Source organism: Coenobita brevimanus, chromosome 93 (assembly GCF_032717465.1).
Source record: "Coenobita brevimanus isolate Jiangsu-jjx chromosome 93, ASM3271746v2, whole genome shotgun sequence".
Lineage (NCBI taxonomy): Eukaryota > Metazoa > Arthropoda > Malacostraca > Decapoda > Coenobitidae > Coenobita > Coenobita brevimanus.
In genome coordinates, this window is record NC_137046.1 from 62,659,328 (window position 1) to 62,679,911 (window position 20,584).

The following is a 20,584-nucleotide window of genomic DNA, read 5'->3' on the forward strand; positions in this document are numbered from 1 at the left end:
CTTGGGAGTGATTTCACAAAAAGGAGGGGTCAGATTTGTCATCAATAACCCCTTCAAAATCTGACATACTCCTTATGTCAAATAAAATAATCTAGAGGTAGCAAAAATAAAATATAAAACTATGTCAATGGAGTGAAAGATTTAAAGGAATTCAATACACTACTGACTACAGTGTTTCATATGGCATCACTCAAGATAAAGAGCGTGCTATATAAACACAGATAATGGGTCCAATCTACATTTTGTAACTTGCAGTGTATATATAAAATCCATTTAGAAAAGTTGCAAACATCATCCTGACCTATTTTTCCAACCTAAAGATCGAGTAAGGTAGGATCCAGAAAACATGAAAAGTGCTTCAGAGGGAGAACTGTCAACAGTACATCCAGGTACTGGGTCCAATATATATTCTTTAGCTTATATATATATATATATATTTATAATTCCAACAAGAAATAAAGGCAAGATTATTATATACATACATAGTATACTACTAAAGGAAACCTCTAAAGCTCTGACGTGCATTACATTACTCTCTGATTACCCATAATTTTCAGGAGAAATAATGATTTTTTTTTTTTCTTCCTGTTCCTCCACATTATCACCCTTTCTCCTCACTGAAGGATGGAGATATGTGGGACCAACAAAACAAGATAAAACATGAAAGTGGGAGAACTATCAAGAGAATGTCCTGTGAAATGGGTCAGACACTTCTTCACACATCATTCAAACCAACAAAATTCTAGCTCTACCTCACATACCTAACCATCATTTTTTTTTTTTTTTTTTTTTTTTTTTTTTTTTTTGACATTTCCAACACACTTGCCAGACAGAGTTGTTCCACCAACGATGAAGCTAAAAACAGGTGTCATACTTCTGTCATGCTCTCATTCCATTTGTAAAGGCTCCAACATGCTTGCATGTCTTGGCTTCCTTACATAACTAATCCAACCAACTCAATTCCCTAACCTCATTAATTTCCATACCACTCTTTCATACACTCTTTCACATAATTACATATACCCTTTTCACTATTCTATCTACATTCATTCTTTTTATACGACCAAGTTTTTTAACCTGCAGGTATCTTCATTATACTTTCTATCTACTACTGTACTCATCTAGAGTAGCAAGGTTCTATTATACAGTAATATGTACTCCTGTAAACAAATATATACAAAATACATAAAACAGATTTGTCAGTCAGTCCTCACTTAAAGTCTGGGATATGTGCAATTCAAAATGCTACTTTTGGTGAAACAACTTTGAGATATGCTTGTTATTCATGACTGAGAGGGTAATAGCAAAACAGTTACCTCCAACTTCAAAACAACCTTGTAATGAGTCATATGCAACCTTAACCTCTTCACTCAAAGACATCTTGTATCCTAAAGTATTCTTGCTATCTACAATGATTTATTCAGCTTAAGAAGGTCTTTTCACACACACACACACACACACACACACACACACACACACACACACAAAAAGGGGGGGGGGGACTTCCACTAAGCTGAATAAAGTCATAGCAAAAATAAAAATGAATCCTCTGACACATGAATGGGTTCAGGGAATGAAAAAAAAGGTAATTCACCATCATTAACTACTTTAAATATGGACTAACCAAAGTTGCATACTCGAGTACCTGGTTTATCATGATCCGCCAGTATTACTTGCAATAAGGGAAACAATAGCTAGTGTCTTACCCACTATAACACAACTGACTTATATTACAGTAATTCTACTCCTTGCAACATGGGAAAAGAATTTTTTCAATCATTTCAATCCAGGTGACATCCTCATCACTACATGCTTGCAATCTCCTGATGATTCAATTCAGCTTAGGTCTGAATAAAGTCATCGGGTAACAGCAAGAGTAAAAGAATACAGGGCTACATCTAACTCATGTTCAAGTCTCGACTGAACAGAAGTGCATCCGTATAGGGCAGAAATAAAGTAAATAACAGGTTACCATAGCACAGTGGTTAGTGGTTACCTCATTAATTACTACATTATTAACAAAACACAAGACACAACACACGGTCTATTACTTCACACAACGCAAATCTTTGTGTATCATCTGAAAAAACCAAAACCATTATAAATATTTCATCAACATTGGAACTACTGTACTTAATAAAAATAATACTGAAAAACAGTGATAATAAAGTGCAACAGAGTGTAAAAGTGCATAGCTAATAATAACAATAACTAATATGAAAATATTTACAACATTGTGACAGCCCAATAAACAAATAAAACTGGTCACCTCATAAATAATATACTGGTTCAGTCAGTCCTTACATAGTCAAAACAAAATGCTACTTTGAGTGAAATAACCATTACCCCTTACAAGAGATGACATGTTTTATCACTTTTCCAAGACGTCTAGTGATAAGGGGTAAATGAATCTATCTATCTATTGCCAGACGCCATAATCCCATAAGGGGTGGCCATTTGACTTTGACATCTTTGAAACTGTTGATTGCAATACTAAATAAAAGCAGTCTTGTTCAAAGGGTTAAGAACAACTTTGCAAACTTCCAGCCTTTGACTCTTTGGCCTTAGCATAAAAAATGAATAAATAAATACAATAAAATGATATCTGTTTTGGTTCATGATTAAATGATTATCATTATCATCATCATAAAAAGAAAGAAAGAAAGAAAAGGCTTAAAAACTACTTCAAAACACATCAAAAGAAACAAAGGATGAATATCTGGTATCAGTTCATCAATTCAATAATGCAACAACTTCACGTGAAAACAACTTCATAATGAACCAAGAGCAACTCTTAAATGATAAAGAAGAAATACCTAATGCAACAACTTTAAATTATAATGTTGCTTCATCAGAAGCTTAAAACTTCAATGCAATTACATATTTTTCAGCTTGATCTTGCTATCCTCAGACCATTTAAATCAGTTTAGAGAAGCTTTTAAACTGATTTAGCAGATAAAGATATACCCCTAATAAACCCATTCACTACTACAGATCCTTCCTATGTTCAATTATTTGGATATAGCAAAAAAAAAAAAAAAAAAAAAAAAAAAAAAAATGACTGTGTTGATAATGGAACAATTTTAAACAAGGACTACCTGTAATATAAAACAGTTTCCAGTCATGTCAATTAGTTGCTATTTTCCAAGATGGAGTTTTCATTTTAGCTTCCAATGTGTGGGAAATTACAGCTGTTTTGCAAGGCTACTGCTCATCTACTTCCTCTGTCTCACATCATTCTCCTTCTTCTCGATGCTGTTCTTCCTGAAATAAGACACCCAACATAAGCAACACTGTCACAACAAAGCACTGTACAGTATCTAGTTTCGTTTTATTTTTGAAAGCTCCAACATGCTTGCATGAGTCGGCCTTGGTCACCTAGTGGCAGCTCCCCATGCTGCTTGATTTATGGCAGCCTCCCTGTTCAGTCTCTTAACCCTGAGGTCACACTTACTGACCTCGTCCCAGGTCTTTTTCTATCTACCCCTCGCAACCCCATCCCCAATAGTAACGCTTCTAACTTTCTGCACCCAATTATCATCCCCCATCCTCTCCACATTGCCAAACTACCTCAGTCTACCTCTCCTCATCACAACACCAATACACTTCAGTCCCATCCTACCTCTCAACTCTTCCACTGTAAACCCAGTTCCCCCAGGCCTTGCACTCAGGGATACACTGCGCATCCACCTAAACACAGTCATTTCTGTACGTCTGAGCCTGCGAATATCCTCTTCCTTTACTGCCCAGGTCTCACAACCATACAGTAATATACCCCTTATACATGCTGCAAACAAATACAAAGATCCCTTACCACGTAGGGAGAACCTCTCAATGTCACGAGAGACAACAGCTCCCTGAACTTCTTTCAGCCACTTCTCACCCAAGCCACAGAGCTAGCTCCAGCCCCACCTCCAGCACATAACATGTCTCCCAACTAACAAAACTCTCTCACACACTCAAGAGACTCACCAGGAACTTCAATCCTTTTATGCCTGACAATCTCCACCTACTCTCCCCGACACGTCGCACACATAAAATCAGCATTATCTCGCAGTCTACCTCTAATACCACTACATCTCTTATGCACCCACTTATCACAAACATTGCACAAGATGGGATTACTTCCCACATCCTTGTGGCAAATTGCACATGGCCACTCGTCCTCTTCTTTGACAGTGCTGACACCAACCTGATACCATCACTTTTGGTTTGCCCATATTTACTCTTAAGCCCTTGTGCCCCATACCATCTCGCCACTTCCTGAATTTTTCCTCTGCCTCCCTTTCATTCTCTGCAATGAACACCAAATCATCAGCATACAACATCTCCCACAGGAGTCTATTTCTGAAGTCACATGAGAGGGCTTCATGTACCAAGATAAACAACAAGGGACTCAAAACTGAACTCTGATGCACACCAACATTCACGGAAAACTCATCACTCAAATCTCCATTCACTCTTACCTGGGTGCGGGCACCCACATACATAGCCATAACCACCCTAACCAGCCATAATCACCTCCATTCCAAGCATTCTCATTGCCCACTTCACCACCTCTCTAGGGACTCTGTCAAAAGCCTTCTCAGAATCAACAAAAACAAAGTACAGTTCCTTTTTCATTCCTATATAATTTTCCTGAAGCTGTCGAACAATGAATATGACATTAGTGGTCCCCCTGCCTGGCATAAACCCAAAATCCATCTCATCACTATTCACTCTTTCTCTAATCATACCTTCTAGAATTCTCTCCATTACCTTCATTAGCTGATCTAAAAGCTTTATACCTCTATAATTTTCTCTTTCCAGGGCATCATTCTTCCCCTTGTACACATTTACAATTACACTCTTCAGCCAATCATCTGGAACAACACACACATGTACATATAATCATATTTATCATGTTAGTGACTAACCTCACTCCTATATCTCCTGAGGCCTTCAACATTTCAGTAGTCAACCCAGACACACCTGCTGTCTTCCCCACGTGCATCCTGACTATTGCCTCACTCACATTAGCAGCGTCAATCAAAGCCAAGGGCCAAACACTGGATCTGCTGGCTCCAAACCTTCCGTGTCCCAGTGAAACTCCTCATTCAACAACCAGTTATAATGCTCTCTCTATGCATCTTTAATATCTCCACTTTTCACCACAACACTCCCTTCATAATTCTTCACACACTGCTCACATATAATATCCCAATTAGCTCACTTCACCTGATTTGCCACCTTAAATATCATATTCTTCCTTTCCACATGGTTTAGGTTATCAAGTAAAAGTCTCTGTGACTCAGACTTCGCCCTGTATATCTCTCTTCTAATCCTATGCTTAGCAGACAAGTATTCCTCTTTGTTACCATCCTTCTTACATTCCTGGAAAAGACTTCTTTTCTCCTAAACTGCAGCTTCTACACCCTCATCCTACCACCAAGTTACTTTATGTCTTGGTAGGCCTCTTGTCCAACCATTAAAGAGTATATATCTATATATATATACTGTATATATCCATCCATCCATCATCCAATCCTACGTCGCCCCATGAGGAGCGTAGGAACCTGGGGCTAGGCAAGTTGGTCCTGACATTTAAGACAAGAGTGACCAGCCTCACTCATCCCTGAGTGGCATCATGTGAGCAATAAACCCAAACCATCCCTTGGATATAAACCTTCACCAGCTCAATCCGATTGGAGCACCTAATTATCCACTAAACCACCAGGCGCCAAAATTTGGTTATATGGTTACCACCCAGCATAGTAAATGGTTTCCTGGTGCACAGGAAACCATTTGGCTTGTCTCTCAGTGTAGGGTCACCCACAGGCAGAAAGAAGAGGAAAGAATGAAGGAAAGAAAGACAGAAGAGGGAATGTAAAGTCACCTGTAGGCAGAAGGACGAGGAAAGAATGAAAGAAAGAAAGACAGAAAAGGATGGAAGGAAAGAAGGATATATATATATATATATATATATATATATATATATATATATATTATATATAATATTGGTGGTAGGTGGGGGCACTCACCATCCACTCGCTCAATGTAGTACTGCTCTCAGGTGACGTTCTTTCTTCTCTTCTTTCTTTCTATCATGCCTTCCTCTTCAGTCTTTCTTTCCTTCTTTCTTTTCTCTTCCTTCTGTCTACAGGTGACTCTCATTGAGTGACATGCCAAATGGTTTCCTGTTCACCAGGAAACCATTAACTACGCTTGGTGGTAACCACATAACCAAGCCATGGCTCCTGGTGGTTTAGTTGGTAATTAAGGCGCTCCAGCCAGATTGAGTCTGTGTAGGTATATATCCAAGGGGTTGTTGGGGTTCATTGCTCACACAATGCTACCCAGGGATGACTAATCTTACATGTCAGGATCAGAAGCCCAGGGCTTCTATGTTCCTTAAGGGGCAACACTAGATTAGATGAAGTAATGTAATGTAACAAATGTAAAATATATATATATATATAAGTATGGTATTCCTAAGAGAGTTTACATCATTATCATCATCATCATCATGACATTTTTTTATGCAATGAATGGGGTAAGATTGAACAAAAGGAAGGAGAAAGCTGGTTCATCATCATTAACAAATTCACAATAATGGAAGGGCAGACAAGAATTTCTAATCCACTCACCCCATGCACATCTTTTCCTTTTTATTTTTGCCATTTCCTTATTATTTTATCCATCTTTATGATGAACTTTTCAAACTGGATGGGTTGATTAGAGTCTTCTTGAAATTATTCCATATGAGAAAACTAACAAAGACCACCCAGACTCAATGGATTAATTACCATTTGAAAGTCCTTGTTATACATTGCTTTTCTGATGATCTGTTCTGTTACTAAGTCCCCAGGACTCTGCAGAAAACATGGCCATTAAAGTTCCAGTGCTACCTATACAGTGGATCTGCCAGTTCCCGAAATAACTACTAATTGTGAGGAAAATCTTGTGATATTCTCGACACACTACCAATTTATAATGAGGAACTGTAGCACAGTACTTACTCATTGGCTGTCTGATCAGTGTCGGAGTCCTCAAAGCGGGGCTTGATGCGGCGCTTCTCATAGATGAAGATGATAAGGCACAGAATAACTACCTCTGCCACAATGCCCAGGAATGGCCACAATGCAGCATAAATGTCTGTATGGAAGACAAATAATTATTATCAGTTGTTCATCCTCATTTTAAAACAACATTCAGCCCATGGATGTCTTTCATATTAATCTTGCTATCTCCTATCTCTTTGGGAGGGTCAATTTCTGAGAAGTTCATGAAAGATGCAGTCTGCATGGCAATATGTGTTTGTGATACTGACCTTTGACTCGGACTTCAGTTGTGGTGTTGAACTGGATGGAGAATGAGGTGATGAGACAGACATAGGTGCCCCTGTCGCTCTTCAGGACTGGCTTGATCAGAAGGCTGGCATTGGCAACCTCATACTCATTTTCAGAGAAGACCAACCGTGTAGAGTTAATAGAATCCTCAAGTGGTTCACCATCTGCAGGAAAATAAATGAAGCTGGCTCTCCGATTTAAGTGAAAAAATTTGGATCCAAAGAACAAGGAAGGGGAAAGCATAAAAGTGCAAAAACTACCAATGGTGACCAAAGTGAAATGGGACAGACATTCATTTGCACATCATTCAAACCCCCCTAATTATGGCTCCACCTTCCAGGCTAAACCATCAAACTGGTTGACATGTGGACTCACACTCTTATTACTAAAACTGAGTGCATGAAGGTGTAAGCAAGCCCCTGAGTTTTTTCAGTATCTTATTGAATCTCTTCCGGGATTAAGGCGTCTGACAACTAGTAGATAGATAAATAGATAGGCCTATAATTGTCTGATATGATAAGTCTGCATCTAAAACAACAGAATGCAGTCAGTAATGACACAGTGAAGGTTATATAAATTATGTTCAATCGACAACACATGCTTCAGAAACACTCATCAGAACTCTGGGGATTGCAGCACCATTCCTACCTCAGTTTGACTAATAAAATTCTTTGTTTGAGCAGTTTGAGTCTTGGGCCAATCACACTGGAGGACTTGGTTTGTTTTACCCCTGTTCTTATTCACCTAACAATATTAAAATCTGGGACTTGGCTATAAACGATCTGCAGTGGGCCATGTTCTATGGGAATATTGAAAAGCTGCAAAGATTGCCTGGCTGCCTTAATGAACTTTGTGCAGTCAACAGGTTTTAACCCCCTGAAACAGATGATGACTTTTACTCCTATGTTCTTGTTACTTCCGGATGATTATATTCCACTCAGGAAAGGCCACCTCTTGTACTGAAGGAGTTAATGAAAGCTATATCTAACTCCCCAGTTCAACATTACTGCATCTTCTCACCTGAATGAAAACCCATGAAAGAAGCAGGAAAAAAATAAATACGTCATGTGTGGTGTGGATGTTGATGTTATAGAAAGCATTAGGAGAAATACATTAAGGTGGTCTGGCCTTGCAGAATGGATGGAGAGCAAGAGACAAACGAGGCGAGGAGAGAGTATGTGAGTGAGATGGAAGGGGGAAGAGGGAGGAGGAGGCCAAGGATAAGATGGAGGGATGGAATGTAGAGGTACATCAGAGAGAGGGGTATGAGCTGGAAGCAGGGCAGTGAAATGGCGGGGAACAGGGCAACAAGGAGGCAATTTCTTTGTGGCCACCCCTTATGGCATCTGGCAACAAATAGATATCATGTGTGATAAAATTAATTCCTTGAATCTGATATATTTCTTGATACATATATATGATCCTACTCAAATTATGAGAAAGTCGTAGCAGTTACAGGATTGATAGGTTCTACCTGACCCAGACAATTTGATAAGTCTTTCCTAAGCTGAATAACACAGTTAATTATGTGGCAAGGATATAGCAAATAATGCTTATTCTGAATGAAGGAGTCAATCCAAGTCTTACTAAACACTCTGGAAGAAAACATACAAACCATGACATGATGGCCTCACCTGGAAGAAGCTGCTATATGTCAACATCCTGACTGACTGACATGACATACATACATACATGCACACAACCATGCATGCACGCATGCGCGCACGCACACACACACACACAACCATGCAAAATAGTATATTCTTGACAGCTTCTTCATGTACGAGAGTTATCCTTGCCATAAATCATTAACACATGTCTAGATGTGAACATAAATGATGCTTTGTTGGTTAATTTCACCAGGATTATTAGTGAGACTGGAAGACTTCTGAAAACTGGTACTGTGACTTTCAGAACCCAAAAGACTTTTCAGAATATTGTAATGTGTAAGAGTTTAATATTCTGGTTACCTGGTGCAGAATGCTTGAGCTGTTTCAGCCAAGGGGTTAATGGTGGCAATAATACATTCCCTGGTTCATACACTCACTTTCAGCAGAATAATAGCTGGCATTAGCAGGATTACAATACAAAGGGTTTAGTCCCTTTGAGTATTAGTCCCAGCATCATTACTAATAGAAAATATTACCTTAACTCTAAAAAGCAATGCTGCTCCATTACAGGCTATTTCTTAACTCATGGGGTGAGGCAAGATCTCGAAACAGGGAAAGTATGAGACTTCTACCATCTTTGTCCTTTCTTTGTTTCTGAATCCTTCCTCACCCAATCCTCAGCAGGAAAGAGCTAAAAACTTACTTTTAAGCCACTGTACAGTTGGCTTGGGTTCACCTTCTACTAGGCACGTCAGAGACAGTTTGTCATTTTCCAGCACAGTGGTGGACTTCGGCAAATGTTTGTTAAGATACAGTTCTGAAAAGGCAATTTGCACCTTACATACAATGTAATATTTTATATTAGTATACATACAATAATTATATCTTCATTATGTACTGGTATGCACACAATAACTTTACTGTTTTATGCCTGGGATTCATGTTAAAATATCACAACTTTTTCTATACAACTTGAACTATAAAATATGAGAAACTAATAAATCAACTTTACAGAAACAATGGAATTTTATAAGCACTCTTTCAATAATTTATTGTGGACTTAACAGCAATGAACATCAAACTTACAAATTATAACAAGAGCTTAAAGTACAAGAAAATACTGAAGAGGGATGCCTTCACATGGTGGCACTAATATAACCAAGTGATCTTGCTGCCTTCTTGTACATTTTTTTAGTTACCTGTTTTCCAGGAAGGGGCACTAACCCTCCGCCAACCCTTTTAGTCCCCTCGTACGACAAGCAGGGATACTGGGGGAGTATTCTTGAAAAAAAAACCTACCCCCAGGGGGTAAAAATACTGTACTAAGGCATACAGTGCACTATAATTCACTAAAGAGGAGGAATTATAGAGGCTGAAGCTACGAGAATATGATCCTGGGTCATTGTCACTTCATGTATTAGCTGCGGAAGGAATGTGTTACCTCTTCCAAAACTCCCTTCCTGTTCTCCATTGGAGGATGGTGGACTGGAGGAAATGGGCAAAAACAACTGTATATGGATAATCGAAGTTGAGCTTCAATGACAGACATAATACAGGGAATATGGTCACCACCCTTACCTATAACATTGAAGTCCCTGGGTTCAACCAAGCTGCCAGTTTTGCAAGTATAAGTTCCTACATCTTCTGATTTTGCAGAGGCGATGTACAGGGTCGAATTAGGGAACAGTTGGATACGATCTGATGAAGCAAGCTCAGCTCCATCCTTGGTCCTGAAGAAGCAGTGGTACAGAAGAATAATGAAGAACAATAAGACCCTAGTGTCAACATCCAGCACAAAGCCGGATCATTGGCTGCTGTTGAAAAATATATACATATATATACAGTATATGTGCACATTCCACAGAAAAACAATCTGGCATCTTACATGATGGATACTGCATTGTGTTAGACACAGCTTTCATTAATCTTATAAGAGAGGCCTTTTCTAAATATCATCATCCAAAATCACAAGAACATCCATCCATCATCCAATCCTACATTGCCCCATGAGGAGCGTAGGAGCCCAGGGCTAGGCAATTGGTCTCGACATTTAAGATGAGAGTGAACAAGAACAAACTAAAAAAAATATTACCTCTTATTCAGAGGATTAATCTAGCCCAGTACTAAGCCACTAACATGAACCCATCAACTGCTGTTTAGGAAAAATCAGCAATGCACCTAGAGTAATTTGCAAAAAAAAAAAAAAGCTACTTTTAAAAGTTTCTCCAACTGATTTTTTTTTTTTTTTTTTCATAACTTTAACACAATCTGATGCACTATATGTAAATAAATACATTTTTTTTTTTTTTTTCTCAGATTGATATGTGCCAGTTTTGCTGCTAGTTCCCTCAATTTAAGTATACTTCATGAAGCCAAAAAAAATATCCAGTGTATAAATAACAGTATTATTATTTATTAGAGATGCTAGGCCTATATGGGTCAGAGATGGAAGACGTACTGAAAAAGGAGTTAGCAAATTTCCTGGATAATATCTACTACTGTTTAGCCACAACAAGCAGCAAAAAAAACAAGCACTGGTGACACAGATTCAACTAGTCTCTACTGAGGTATGTCACAAAGCCAAGTCCTCTGTTTAGGTACTGTTTGTAGTTTACTGGCTAAATCACCAGAATCCAACCCTCCCATGTTAAGCCCAACATCTCTCTCTCTCTCTCTCTCTCTCTCTATATATATATATATATTTTTTTTTCTCACTTTAACTAGAGCATAATTTGCTCTCTCTTCATCTTGAATACTGAGTTGTAATGACAGAATATCACTACAAAGGTGCTAGTCATGAAGAAATGCTATGGAAAGGAAACAGAACCACAGTATAATCTTTTCCTGCCACTAAGCTATGTGTAGTTGCAAAGGATGAAAATCTAGGCCAAATTAGTGTGAAAGAAAGACATGTCCCTCTAAATCTCCTCACCAGGTGGTATCCAAGTTGGTTGCATTTTCAACACAGGTGAGCATCAGTGGACGCCCCTCACGCAGGCGCCTTGTGTCATCAGTCTCGTTCACTGACCCTGCATACAAAAATAAAATAAACAGACACTTGCAGCACAACACCTTCTACCTACCCACTGCACTAAATACAGAATGGTTCATATACTGTGCTTTTCTTGACACATACAATTATGGTGGTATCTTGTGTTGCAGGGATGGCTCAGTCTGAAGGTGTGAGGAACACAGACATCATTCTATCTACCTATTGCCAGACGCCTTAATCCCACATGGGGTGGCCACAAACAAATCACCACCGAGTCGCCCTGTCTCCTGCCATTTCACTGCCCTGCTCCCAACTCACCCCCCCCTCTCTCACATACCTCTCCACTCCATCCCTCCATCTCATCCTTGGCCTCCCCCTCCCCCTCCCTCCCTCCACCTCCCTAACATACACTTTCCTCGTCAGTCTCTCACCCTCCTTCCTCTCCACATGGCCAAACCACCTCAGACATGCCTCTTGAAATTGGTAATACACCAGGCATTCACAATGCGAAAATGCGAAAAAATAATTAAGAATGACAGGGTTAGGGGAAAAAGAAAATAATGCAGGATTTACACTGGTAATGGTGAGTTGTTCCCAAAACATGTGAGAATTCGCCAACTCAAAACAAGTAGGGTACCTTATATGGACATCCTTGTACTGTGTTTATGCTAGCTTCTTGGACTGTTGCACCTCCTCCTGCCTTTAAACTAACTCACACACACCCTTTTCACCATCCCATTACATCTTGTATGTAATTTCATGTATGCTGGATAAATGCACCTTTTATATATCAACATATGTTGCATAAATAACCTATGTTGTACCAGATACAGAAATATACTGGTAAGGAAAATGTGCTAGGAAGCCTCCTAAACTGATAGAATACTAGCCACTGCTACAACTGAAGAGTTTCAAACGCCTAAACAATGAAGGTAATGATTCTCTGAATGGGATGCAGGCTGATGAAATGTAATATGTAATCATGAATGTCCCACAGGTGTCTGTCAAAAAATGCAAGGTGACTTTTCCCTTCATAATCAAAATCTTTGGCATATGGCTGTAAGAATTCAAATCTGAAATTAGAGAATGGATTACTGGTGAAAGTTTCTGAAGCCTCTTACAATCATCAGTTCTCCTGCTGAACAAAATATTTTAATTAGCCTGAATGGAAAACAGTGGCTAACTGTACTAAGTAAAAAGTCAAGCAGAAAGCCATTACCGGTACTGTTCAGACCAACAAGGGCAGCTCCACTCACTTCTACGGACAAACCTTACCAAGGCACACAAACACACTGTAATATTAAATTCAAGCCAATCTTCTGTCATTTGGGATGTGGGCTAATTTACTTTTGTATAGGATGCATGCTAAACATTTCAATTTCATTTGCTATAAGGGATGTAAGCTGATCACATCTAATAATAACAGGTATCCCAAGAATGGCCAACAAAAACTAGGGGCCTGCCTTCCCCCTTTGCGGTTTAAGGCTTATGCATATGGCTGTTCAAATCAGCACCTACAGCACTCTCTACCATCAGAGTTGGCATAACTACAACCTTATTGATCAACATAATACCGTATGGATACTAGTACTGCACAACCTTACCGATAAATACAGAGTAACTATGACCATATCGATTATCACAGCATAACTACAACTCTTACAATGGTCATAAAGACCAAGTGCGAGCAGCAACTGTGAACTAAAGGTTTAAGCACACCATTGTTCATGCCAGTACCTACAGCACCATCCACCATTACAATTGCTAAAATAACTAAAATAACAATCTTATCAATCAATATAGTATAACCACTACCTTACCAACAAAGACAAAGATCGAGTGTGAGTGTGGACTGTGGGGGTTACATCTGTACTCCCCACTGTGAAAAGGATAAGCGTGCACCACTGTCAGCCGGCTTACAATAAATCCCTGTCGTCCTGGACCATGTATCACAGTGTACCTGAGACATACAGTTGGGGGGGAAAAAAAAAAAAAAAAAAAAAGTTTCACATAGGTTGCTAAATTCTGCTCTCAAGAGATATCAGAAAATCATTACACAAAAACATCACTTCATAAATGCAAATCAAATGTCTTACTCAAATCACACCATCCTTCCACTTTAGGAATCCCTCATATTGAGGTTGACCAAAGTACAACTGACCATGTAACTAAATTGTGTCATACCACCTAATTATTTCCAACGAACTGCTGGAAATTGTTGGGAAAAAAGAAACCCAAGATGTGAAATAACATGTGTCTCAGCTTGACCTTAGACTCTACGTACTTATGGCTGAGCTTCCTGGCTTACAGTGATAATTATATTGCAAGACTAAAATTGTTTTTAGAGAGTCTCTGAGCAGAAAAATAACTTGTAAACAGCTATGAAGTAATCTAGAACTGCTAATATTTGGAAATGATCTATAAAATCCCATTCATTATCATCCAATCCTATGTTGCCCCATGAGAAGCGTAGGAGCCTGGGGCTAGGCAAGATGGTCCTGACATTAAGATGAGAGTGACCAGACTCACTCATCCCTGAGTAGCATTATATGAGCAATAAACCCCAACCACCCCTTGCATATAAACAATAAATGAAAAAAGACTTTCTACAGAAGTTACTTGAAAACTGCTATGAAGCAAGCAATACTGTTAAAACTTCATATGTAAGCATACAAACTGTTGCTCAATGGAAACAAATACCCTGTATCTCTAGATCTATGAAATCACTACAGTGACAACACAATTGAAACCATCACCTGACAATTACCGAATGGAAGTAAGACCACAATACTGTACTTTACTGAGTAAACTAAGTATTGGTACAGTACTGAATACAGTGCAATATGGAACTTTATAATATTAACACAAGATCTACAGTATAATTAACATACATGGCTTTACAAGCATCTGAACACACTACATGATTCCACAAGTGAGAATCATAGTCACCACCAAACATAAGCATTAACAGTTAAACAATGTTCCTTCATCAAAGAATGCCATATCAACCTAGAGGGGCACTCAATGGACCACATCTCTCCAACACGGGGAACATAATTTCCAAACGACTCTTCATAATGTGTTAGGTTTTCTCATCACTGATTAGGGTTTCACAAAAAATGTTTTCCAGATCCAAAATCTGTAATACGATCCATATCGGTCACAAAAGTTAATCAACTGTTCTATGGGACATGGGCATTCTACCCACCAAATTTGGTCCAGATCTCTCTTTTAGTTTTTGAGCAATCCTGCCAACAAACAAACAAACAAACAGGGATGAAAACATACTTTCTTTGTTGGAGAAAAAAAAAAAAAAAATCGTAGCTGTACAAGCCCAACCTCTACTGTACTGTACTGCGCAGTAACAAGATTAAGACAACCCTTTTACTTGGAGGGAAACAAATAAATTAATACAGTAATAAGGGCTACTTTCACAACTCAAACTAAACCATGAATAAGGCAATCTTCTTACAAGGGTGAAACAACAACAACAACAACAACAAAAAACAGGTGTCAGCTCACCCCGACTCCCCTGGCACAATGTTTGTGCCATTGAAGGTCCACTGCAAGTAATCATTGACCTGTAAAACACATGATATGGAGAACTTTTCCCCCAGGGCCACAAAATGGATGCCAGTGTAGGTGATGTGCTCTCCCTCTCCCAACCTACCTCCATTGCTGCTTGAACCACTTGAGATCCCACCACCGGCTCCTGACAAAAAAGAAATGTAAAATGTGAGGCATTTCCAACGTGGTACTGCACTGTATGTTCTCATTATATGCAGCCTTTTTTTTTTTTTTGTTCTTTTTTGCCTTCAAGTGCACAATAGTAACAAAAACTGCTTTCTGGCACAGTACCGGTATTCAAATTCCAATGAGACCTACAAAGTCAATTAGCACAGTGCCAATCATATGGTGAATGAGATATTTTGGAATACATCCTAAAACATTACAACTACATACTGTGTGGCAATATTATTTTATGTTTGTTATCTATTCTAATTTCAATGTACATATGACAGTGAATGGAGGCAGGAGCTGGAGATCCCATCCCATCCCTATTTTCTATAGTAGTGGCGCAGGACTCTGAGGTTGTCATTATTGTACTCTGGTAACCAACCAGTCAAAAAAGCGTGTGTGTGATAAATTTTCATGACATCCAATATATGGTACCGTATTTGATTTACGGTACATTTTCGTAAATTATTTGTAGCTTGCAAACTGATGACATTTACAGTAGCCTAAAGAGATTTAAATCACAATTTTGCCATAAATCACTTAAAACATGCTTTTCTTCAAACCCTACTTCAGAGTGATATTTTTTGCACTTAAGGACCAGAAACCACTTTCATTAACCCAACTAGCCTAAGGCATTTTTAGAGCCAAGTACTGTAATATGGTTTGGTGGTTGTGAGTATTTATTTACATATACATACCCAGTATATATATATATATATATATATATATATATATATATATATATACAGTATATGTATATATATATATATATATATATATATATATATATATATATATATATATACTGTATATATACACACACACACATGGAATATATGGTAAAATTATAGTCTCAGCCAAAAATGCCATTATGGGATTCAGATCCGTTTTTCAGAAGCTTAGACAATTCTAAGACGTTTTTCTGTTACGGCATTTTTGTCGAGTTATTTTTATTTTACTCTTGAAGGGAACCTAATCTAAATTAACCTTACGGAAAAAAATAAAAATATTTTGTGGCAAAAAAATCTTTTGAAGAAAAGTGTCTTAGAATTGTCTAAATTACCAAAAGAAAAAAAAAATCTTGTTACTGTATTGTGTTTTTAGCCGACCGAAGGGTCGGAGGATCGAATCCACCCAAGGATCATTGGTAGACATCAGGAAGGGCATCCGGTCATAAAATGCTACATGCTCCAGTCCAAAAGTCCTCTACTCAGGGGTGTAAAACCAAATTTTATATATATATATATATATACTGTACCAGGTACATATACTATACTGGGTATATATATACCCAGTATATAATATATATATAAATACCTAGAGTTTAAAGTGTTTCCATTTCTGAGTAAAACTGTCTGGTGGTAACAAAAGTAAGTAGGAATGTTTTTCAGGACCCAGGTGATGGGGTTAATAACTTTACTATATGACTTTTAACTACTGCTTCCAAAAAATGAATTTACTTAGCTTGGGAAAGTAATGAAGAGGAGGGACTAAATGCAGCCTTCATTAAACCCTACACTTCCAAGAAGAATGAAACTATTCCATGGGGGCAAGTATACGAAAATAACACTCTGGCACAATGCGATATTACCTATACCCTATACGACCACGAACTACATGTGGATGTGAAGGCAACAATGATTCACTTTTTGGGAAAAAAAAAAAAAAATTATTGCATTCCTACAAAACCGAGTCGCCTTTTACACCCCATAATTATTACGGCAAACTCGCTAAAAAAAAAAAAAAAAATGCAGTCGATCTATTGGAAAGCTCACAACACTTCATTCTCCTCAATTTTCGACTTGGAGACAAAGAGCTAAAACCTGTGACCTGGCAGCCTACCTATATCCTGCCCTACAAGAGTATCATCATGACTGTGATGCAACATTATGATTAAACTTCCTCTGCTACCTCAATCAAGACATTTATAATAATCCTAGCTTACCCAGGCATATCCCGAGTAATCCCATGAATGCAAGGGTGAAGAAGATCCTCATGATGGCGGAAAAATGGCAATTAAAATAAGAGGGAAACACCAACACACACAGCCACCACAATCCCCTACCACTGATACTGTGATAACAAGAATGGTAGTGTAATCAGAGTTGCCAAGACGAGTTATTGCTAAGCTTGCCCTTTAAACGCCGCTAACTTCGACTTGCAAGAGACGAACCTCTTTAAAACTGGCGTATATAATAACCTTATATTTAGGGCAACACTAAGAAGCAGGGAAGGCTCGTATACTTCAAAAGCTCAGCATAACCCATACAAAGCTTTTACTAATGGCAATATATTGGAGATCGAGCTACACACTTGATAAATTGGCATCAAGTTTGAGTTGCCAAGTCCAAAACTATAATTACTGCTAAACTCACGTAAGCTGGTAGAATGTTACCAAACACAAACATTACAAAAAAAAAACTGGAAGAAAGAGCTAAAATCTACAGAATATAACTAAGGCCGCAAAACGACAAATCCAAATATAGCTAAACTTGCTATAATTATCGCAACTCGCCAAATGTAACCCCCCCCCAAATAAAAATCACGAGAAAAACAAATCCTAAAATCTCTAGAGTATTGTTGAGTGTGTAAAAATGCTCAGGAAAGCCCCATATTTCTTTATTATAAACAAAATGCGGTAAAATATAAATAATTTAAATTTAGCTATACGTGCTACACTGGTAACACTGAAATTTCTCCAGCCTTGTCCTGTTGCCACACCTCCTCATAGATCACTTCCTCAACTAAATTTTGGGCATCTACAGGCAATAACAATACTAAAAAAAATATAAAGAATTAATGTGTCCAAAACTGGCGTCAAAGATAAGAGATGAATACCTGGTGTACTCAAACAATTAAAACAATATGCCACCAATTATGACACCGTTTGTTTAGGTACACATTCCCAAGTAGTACAGCGACTTATATGCTCATTCGGAATAAATAAATAAGTTTTTTTTTTTTTTATTATACGGATATTCTAAAAAGCACAAAATATAATCCATAATATATTATTATCTAGACAATGCGAGAGAAGCAGATATGTGCCGAGTCGGTATCGCTTGTTGGGTTGTCAAGTGGACAAGTGACCTAAATAAGTGAAAATTTATAGGATAAGAACTCTTTCTCAAATCTTTTTCCTTTGCCCTACTTCTTTTATTAACAAACAACATGGTACTTCTGATAGGGAAAGTCGGTTGAGCATTAAAACAAGCATAACTGTGGAGAGCATGATCAGGCGTCCCCTCCCGTTGAGCTTTTATTAATTTCATTAGAATAATTATCCTCCTTTGTTCCTCTTGGCTCTGCTATAGATCCCAGAGTTTGAGCCTTGTTCTCGCTACGACCGAGAACTGAGCAAATAGTTCAAGCTTCTTATTTTTTTCACTATGTATGCTGTTGAAGGTCTGTGGCAAGACACCTCCCAATTTTGTTTATTTTGCCTGCACTGCAAATCGCAGGAACCCTTGAAAAATGGAAAGAACTCTGGCTGTTCTTTCGTAGCGCTGTGAAGAGAAGAATATTCTTAGTAATGTGTGTGTGTGTGAGAGAGAGAGAGAGAGAGAGAGAGAGAGAGAGAGAGAGAGAGAGACGGATAGTTTGAGGAAGAAAAGGCGAGAGGAAGAGAGCAATTATCGATTACACGTGATTTTACGCATCAGCTCTCTCTCTCTCTCTCTCTCAAAACCGCAGCTACCATCGCTACCACAAGTCATTATCATTAGTTACTAAACCACATCTGCCATCACCATTCCCACAAATGCTACCACAACAACTACCATCATCATCACCACACCAACCACGACCATCACCACCATTACTCCTACTACTACTCTTTCTACTACTACTACCACCATCATCACTATTTTAAATTTGACTGTTCCGCTTCTGTTCTAGGCGACGGCTCCTCTCATCTTCCTGCCTTCCCATCTTTACTCCCTCCTCCTCCTCCTCTTAGAAAATAGATGTCTACCTTAATGACCCCTCGTGTTGTCGACAGGTATTAATTAAGCCTTCTTCTACCACCACCATCATCATCATCACTACAGGAATTATTGTAGTTAATGGGGAAAGGGGTGTATATGAGTGATGATAGCGATTGTGAGATTCGAAGATTTATCAAGGTCTCTCTCTCTCTCTCTCTCTCTCTCTCACACACACACACACACACACACACACACACACACACACACACACACACACACACACACACACACACTATGGAAACTCACACACACTGCCTGACCTTGCAAATATCGTCCTGCTTATCAAGGCTTGCTGTTAGAGCGAGAGGCTTGATTTCTAAGTCGCACATAAGACTTCGTAACACCTTTTCTTCGGTGAATAATTCTTCACGTCACACCTATATATGAAGCTCCGTTCTAATGATGCAAATTATGTCGGTGTTTTAGGTATATAAATAGCATGAAGAAAAAGGTGTACTGTACAAAATAAATCGATAAGGAATAGACGCCACGAAACCTAAGCAACCTAGAATACGGCTCAAAGTGGTAGGGAAAGGGGAGGGAAGAAAGGAGGAGGAGGACAAGCGAGCTGAGAAGAAGAGGAAGTAGAGTGACGGAGATCAAGATATGAGAAAAAGGAAAGAGAAAGAGAAGGGCAAGGGGAGGGGAGGAAGAAGAAAGACGAGGAGGAGGAGAAGAATGAGGAGGAGGAGAAGAAAGAGGAGGAGAAGGAGGAGGAGGGAGTAAAGATGGGAAGGCGGGAAGATAAGAGGAGATAGGAAAGGAGAGGAGAGTCGCAGGGGAAGGAAATAAGCCGAGAAATGGAGATAAATGTGGTAGATGGAGAAGAAAGGAGAGAGAGAAGGATGCTGAAGAGGAGAGAAAGAGAGAGAGGCAGAGAAGAAGGGAGGGAGGGAGAGAGGGAGTGATGAAGGGCGGAGGGACGGAGGG

At 38.7% G+C, this 20,584-nt stretch overlaps 1 protein-coding gene across 2 annotated transcripts; it reads right to left on the bottom strand.

The window, feature by feature from the left end:
- Positions 1 to 1,498: 1,498 nt before the first annotated feature.
- LOC145412617 (basigin-like) lies at positions 1,499 to 17,726 on the bottom strand. Of its 2 annotated transcripts, XR_013899590.1 has the most exons (9): positions 17,614 to 17,726; positions 15,601 to 15,642; positions 11,871 to 11,967; positions 10,517 to 10,668; positions 9,642 to 9,755; positions 7,310 to 7,492; positions 6,999 to 7,134; positions 3,099 to 3,264; positions 1,499 to 2,080 (listed from the first exon to the last, which is right to left on the bottom strand). XR_013899590.1 is itself a non-coding variant. In XM_080282535.1 (8 exons), exons 1-8 carry the CDS (start codon positions 17,663 to 17,665, stop codon positions 3,216 to 3,218), a joined length of 825 nt encoding a protein of 274 aa, XP_080138661.1. In that variant the 5' UTR covers positions 17,666 to 17,726; the 3' UTR covers positions 3,046 to 3,215. The 2 variants fall into 2 exon arrangements, 1 of the variants encoding a protein (XP_080138661.1); XM_080282535.1 differs by lacking the exon at positions 1,499 to 2,080 and having other exon boundaries at positions 3,046 to 3,264.
- Positions 17,727 to 20,584: the final 2,858 nt, after the last annotated feature.

Bases quoted from the DNA above. Each gene is read 5' to 3' on its own strand.
- LOC145412617 (XM_080282535.1), bottom strand. From the start codon at position 17,665: ATGAGGATCTTCTTCACCCTTGCATTCATGGGATTACTCGGGATATGC. The intron at 7,135-7,309 runs GTCAGTATCACA...TCTTCCATACAG, and splicing joins AACTGAAGTCCGAGTCAAAG to ACATTTATGCTGCATTGTGG. The intron at 3,265-6,998 runs GTAAGTACTGTG...GTCTTATTTCAG, and splicing joins ACTGATCAGACAGCCAATGA to GAAGAACAGCATCGAGAAGA.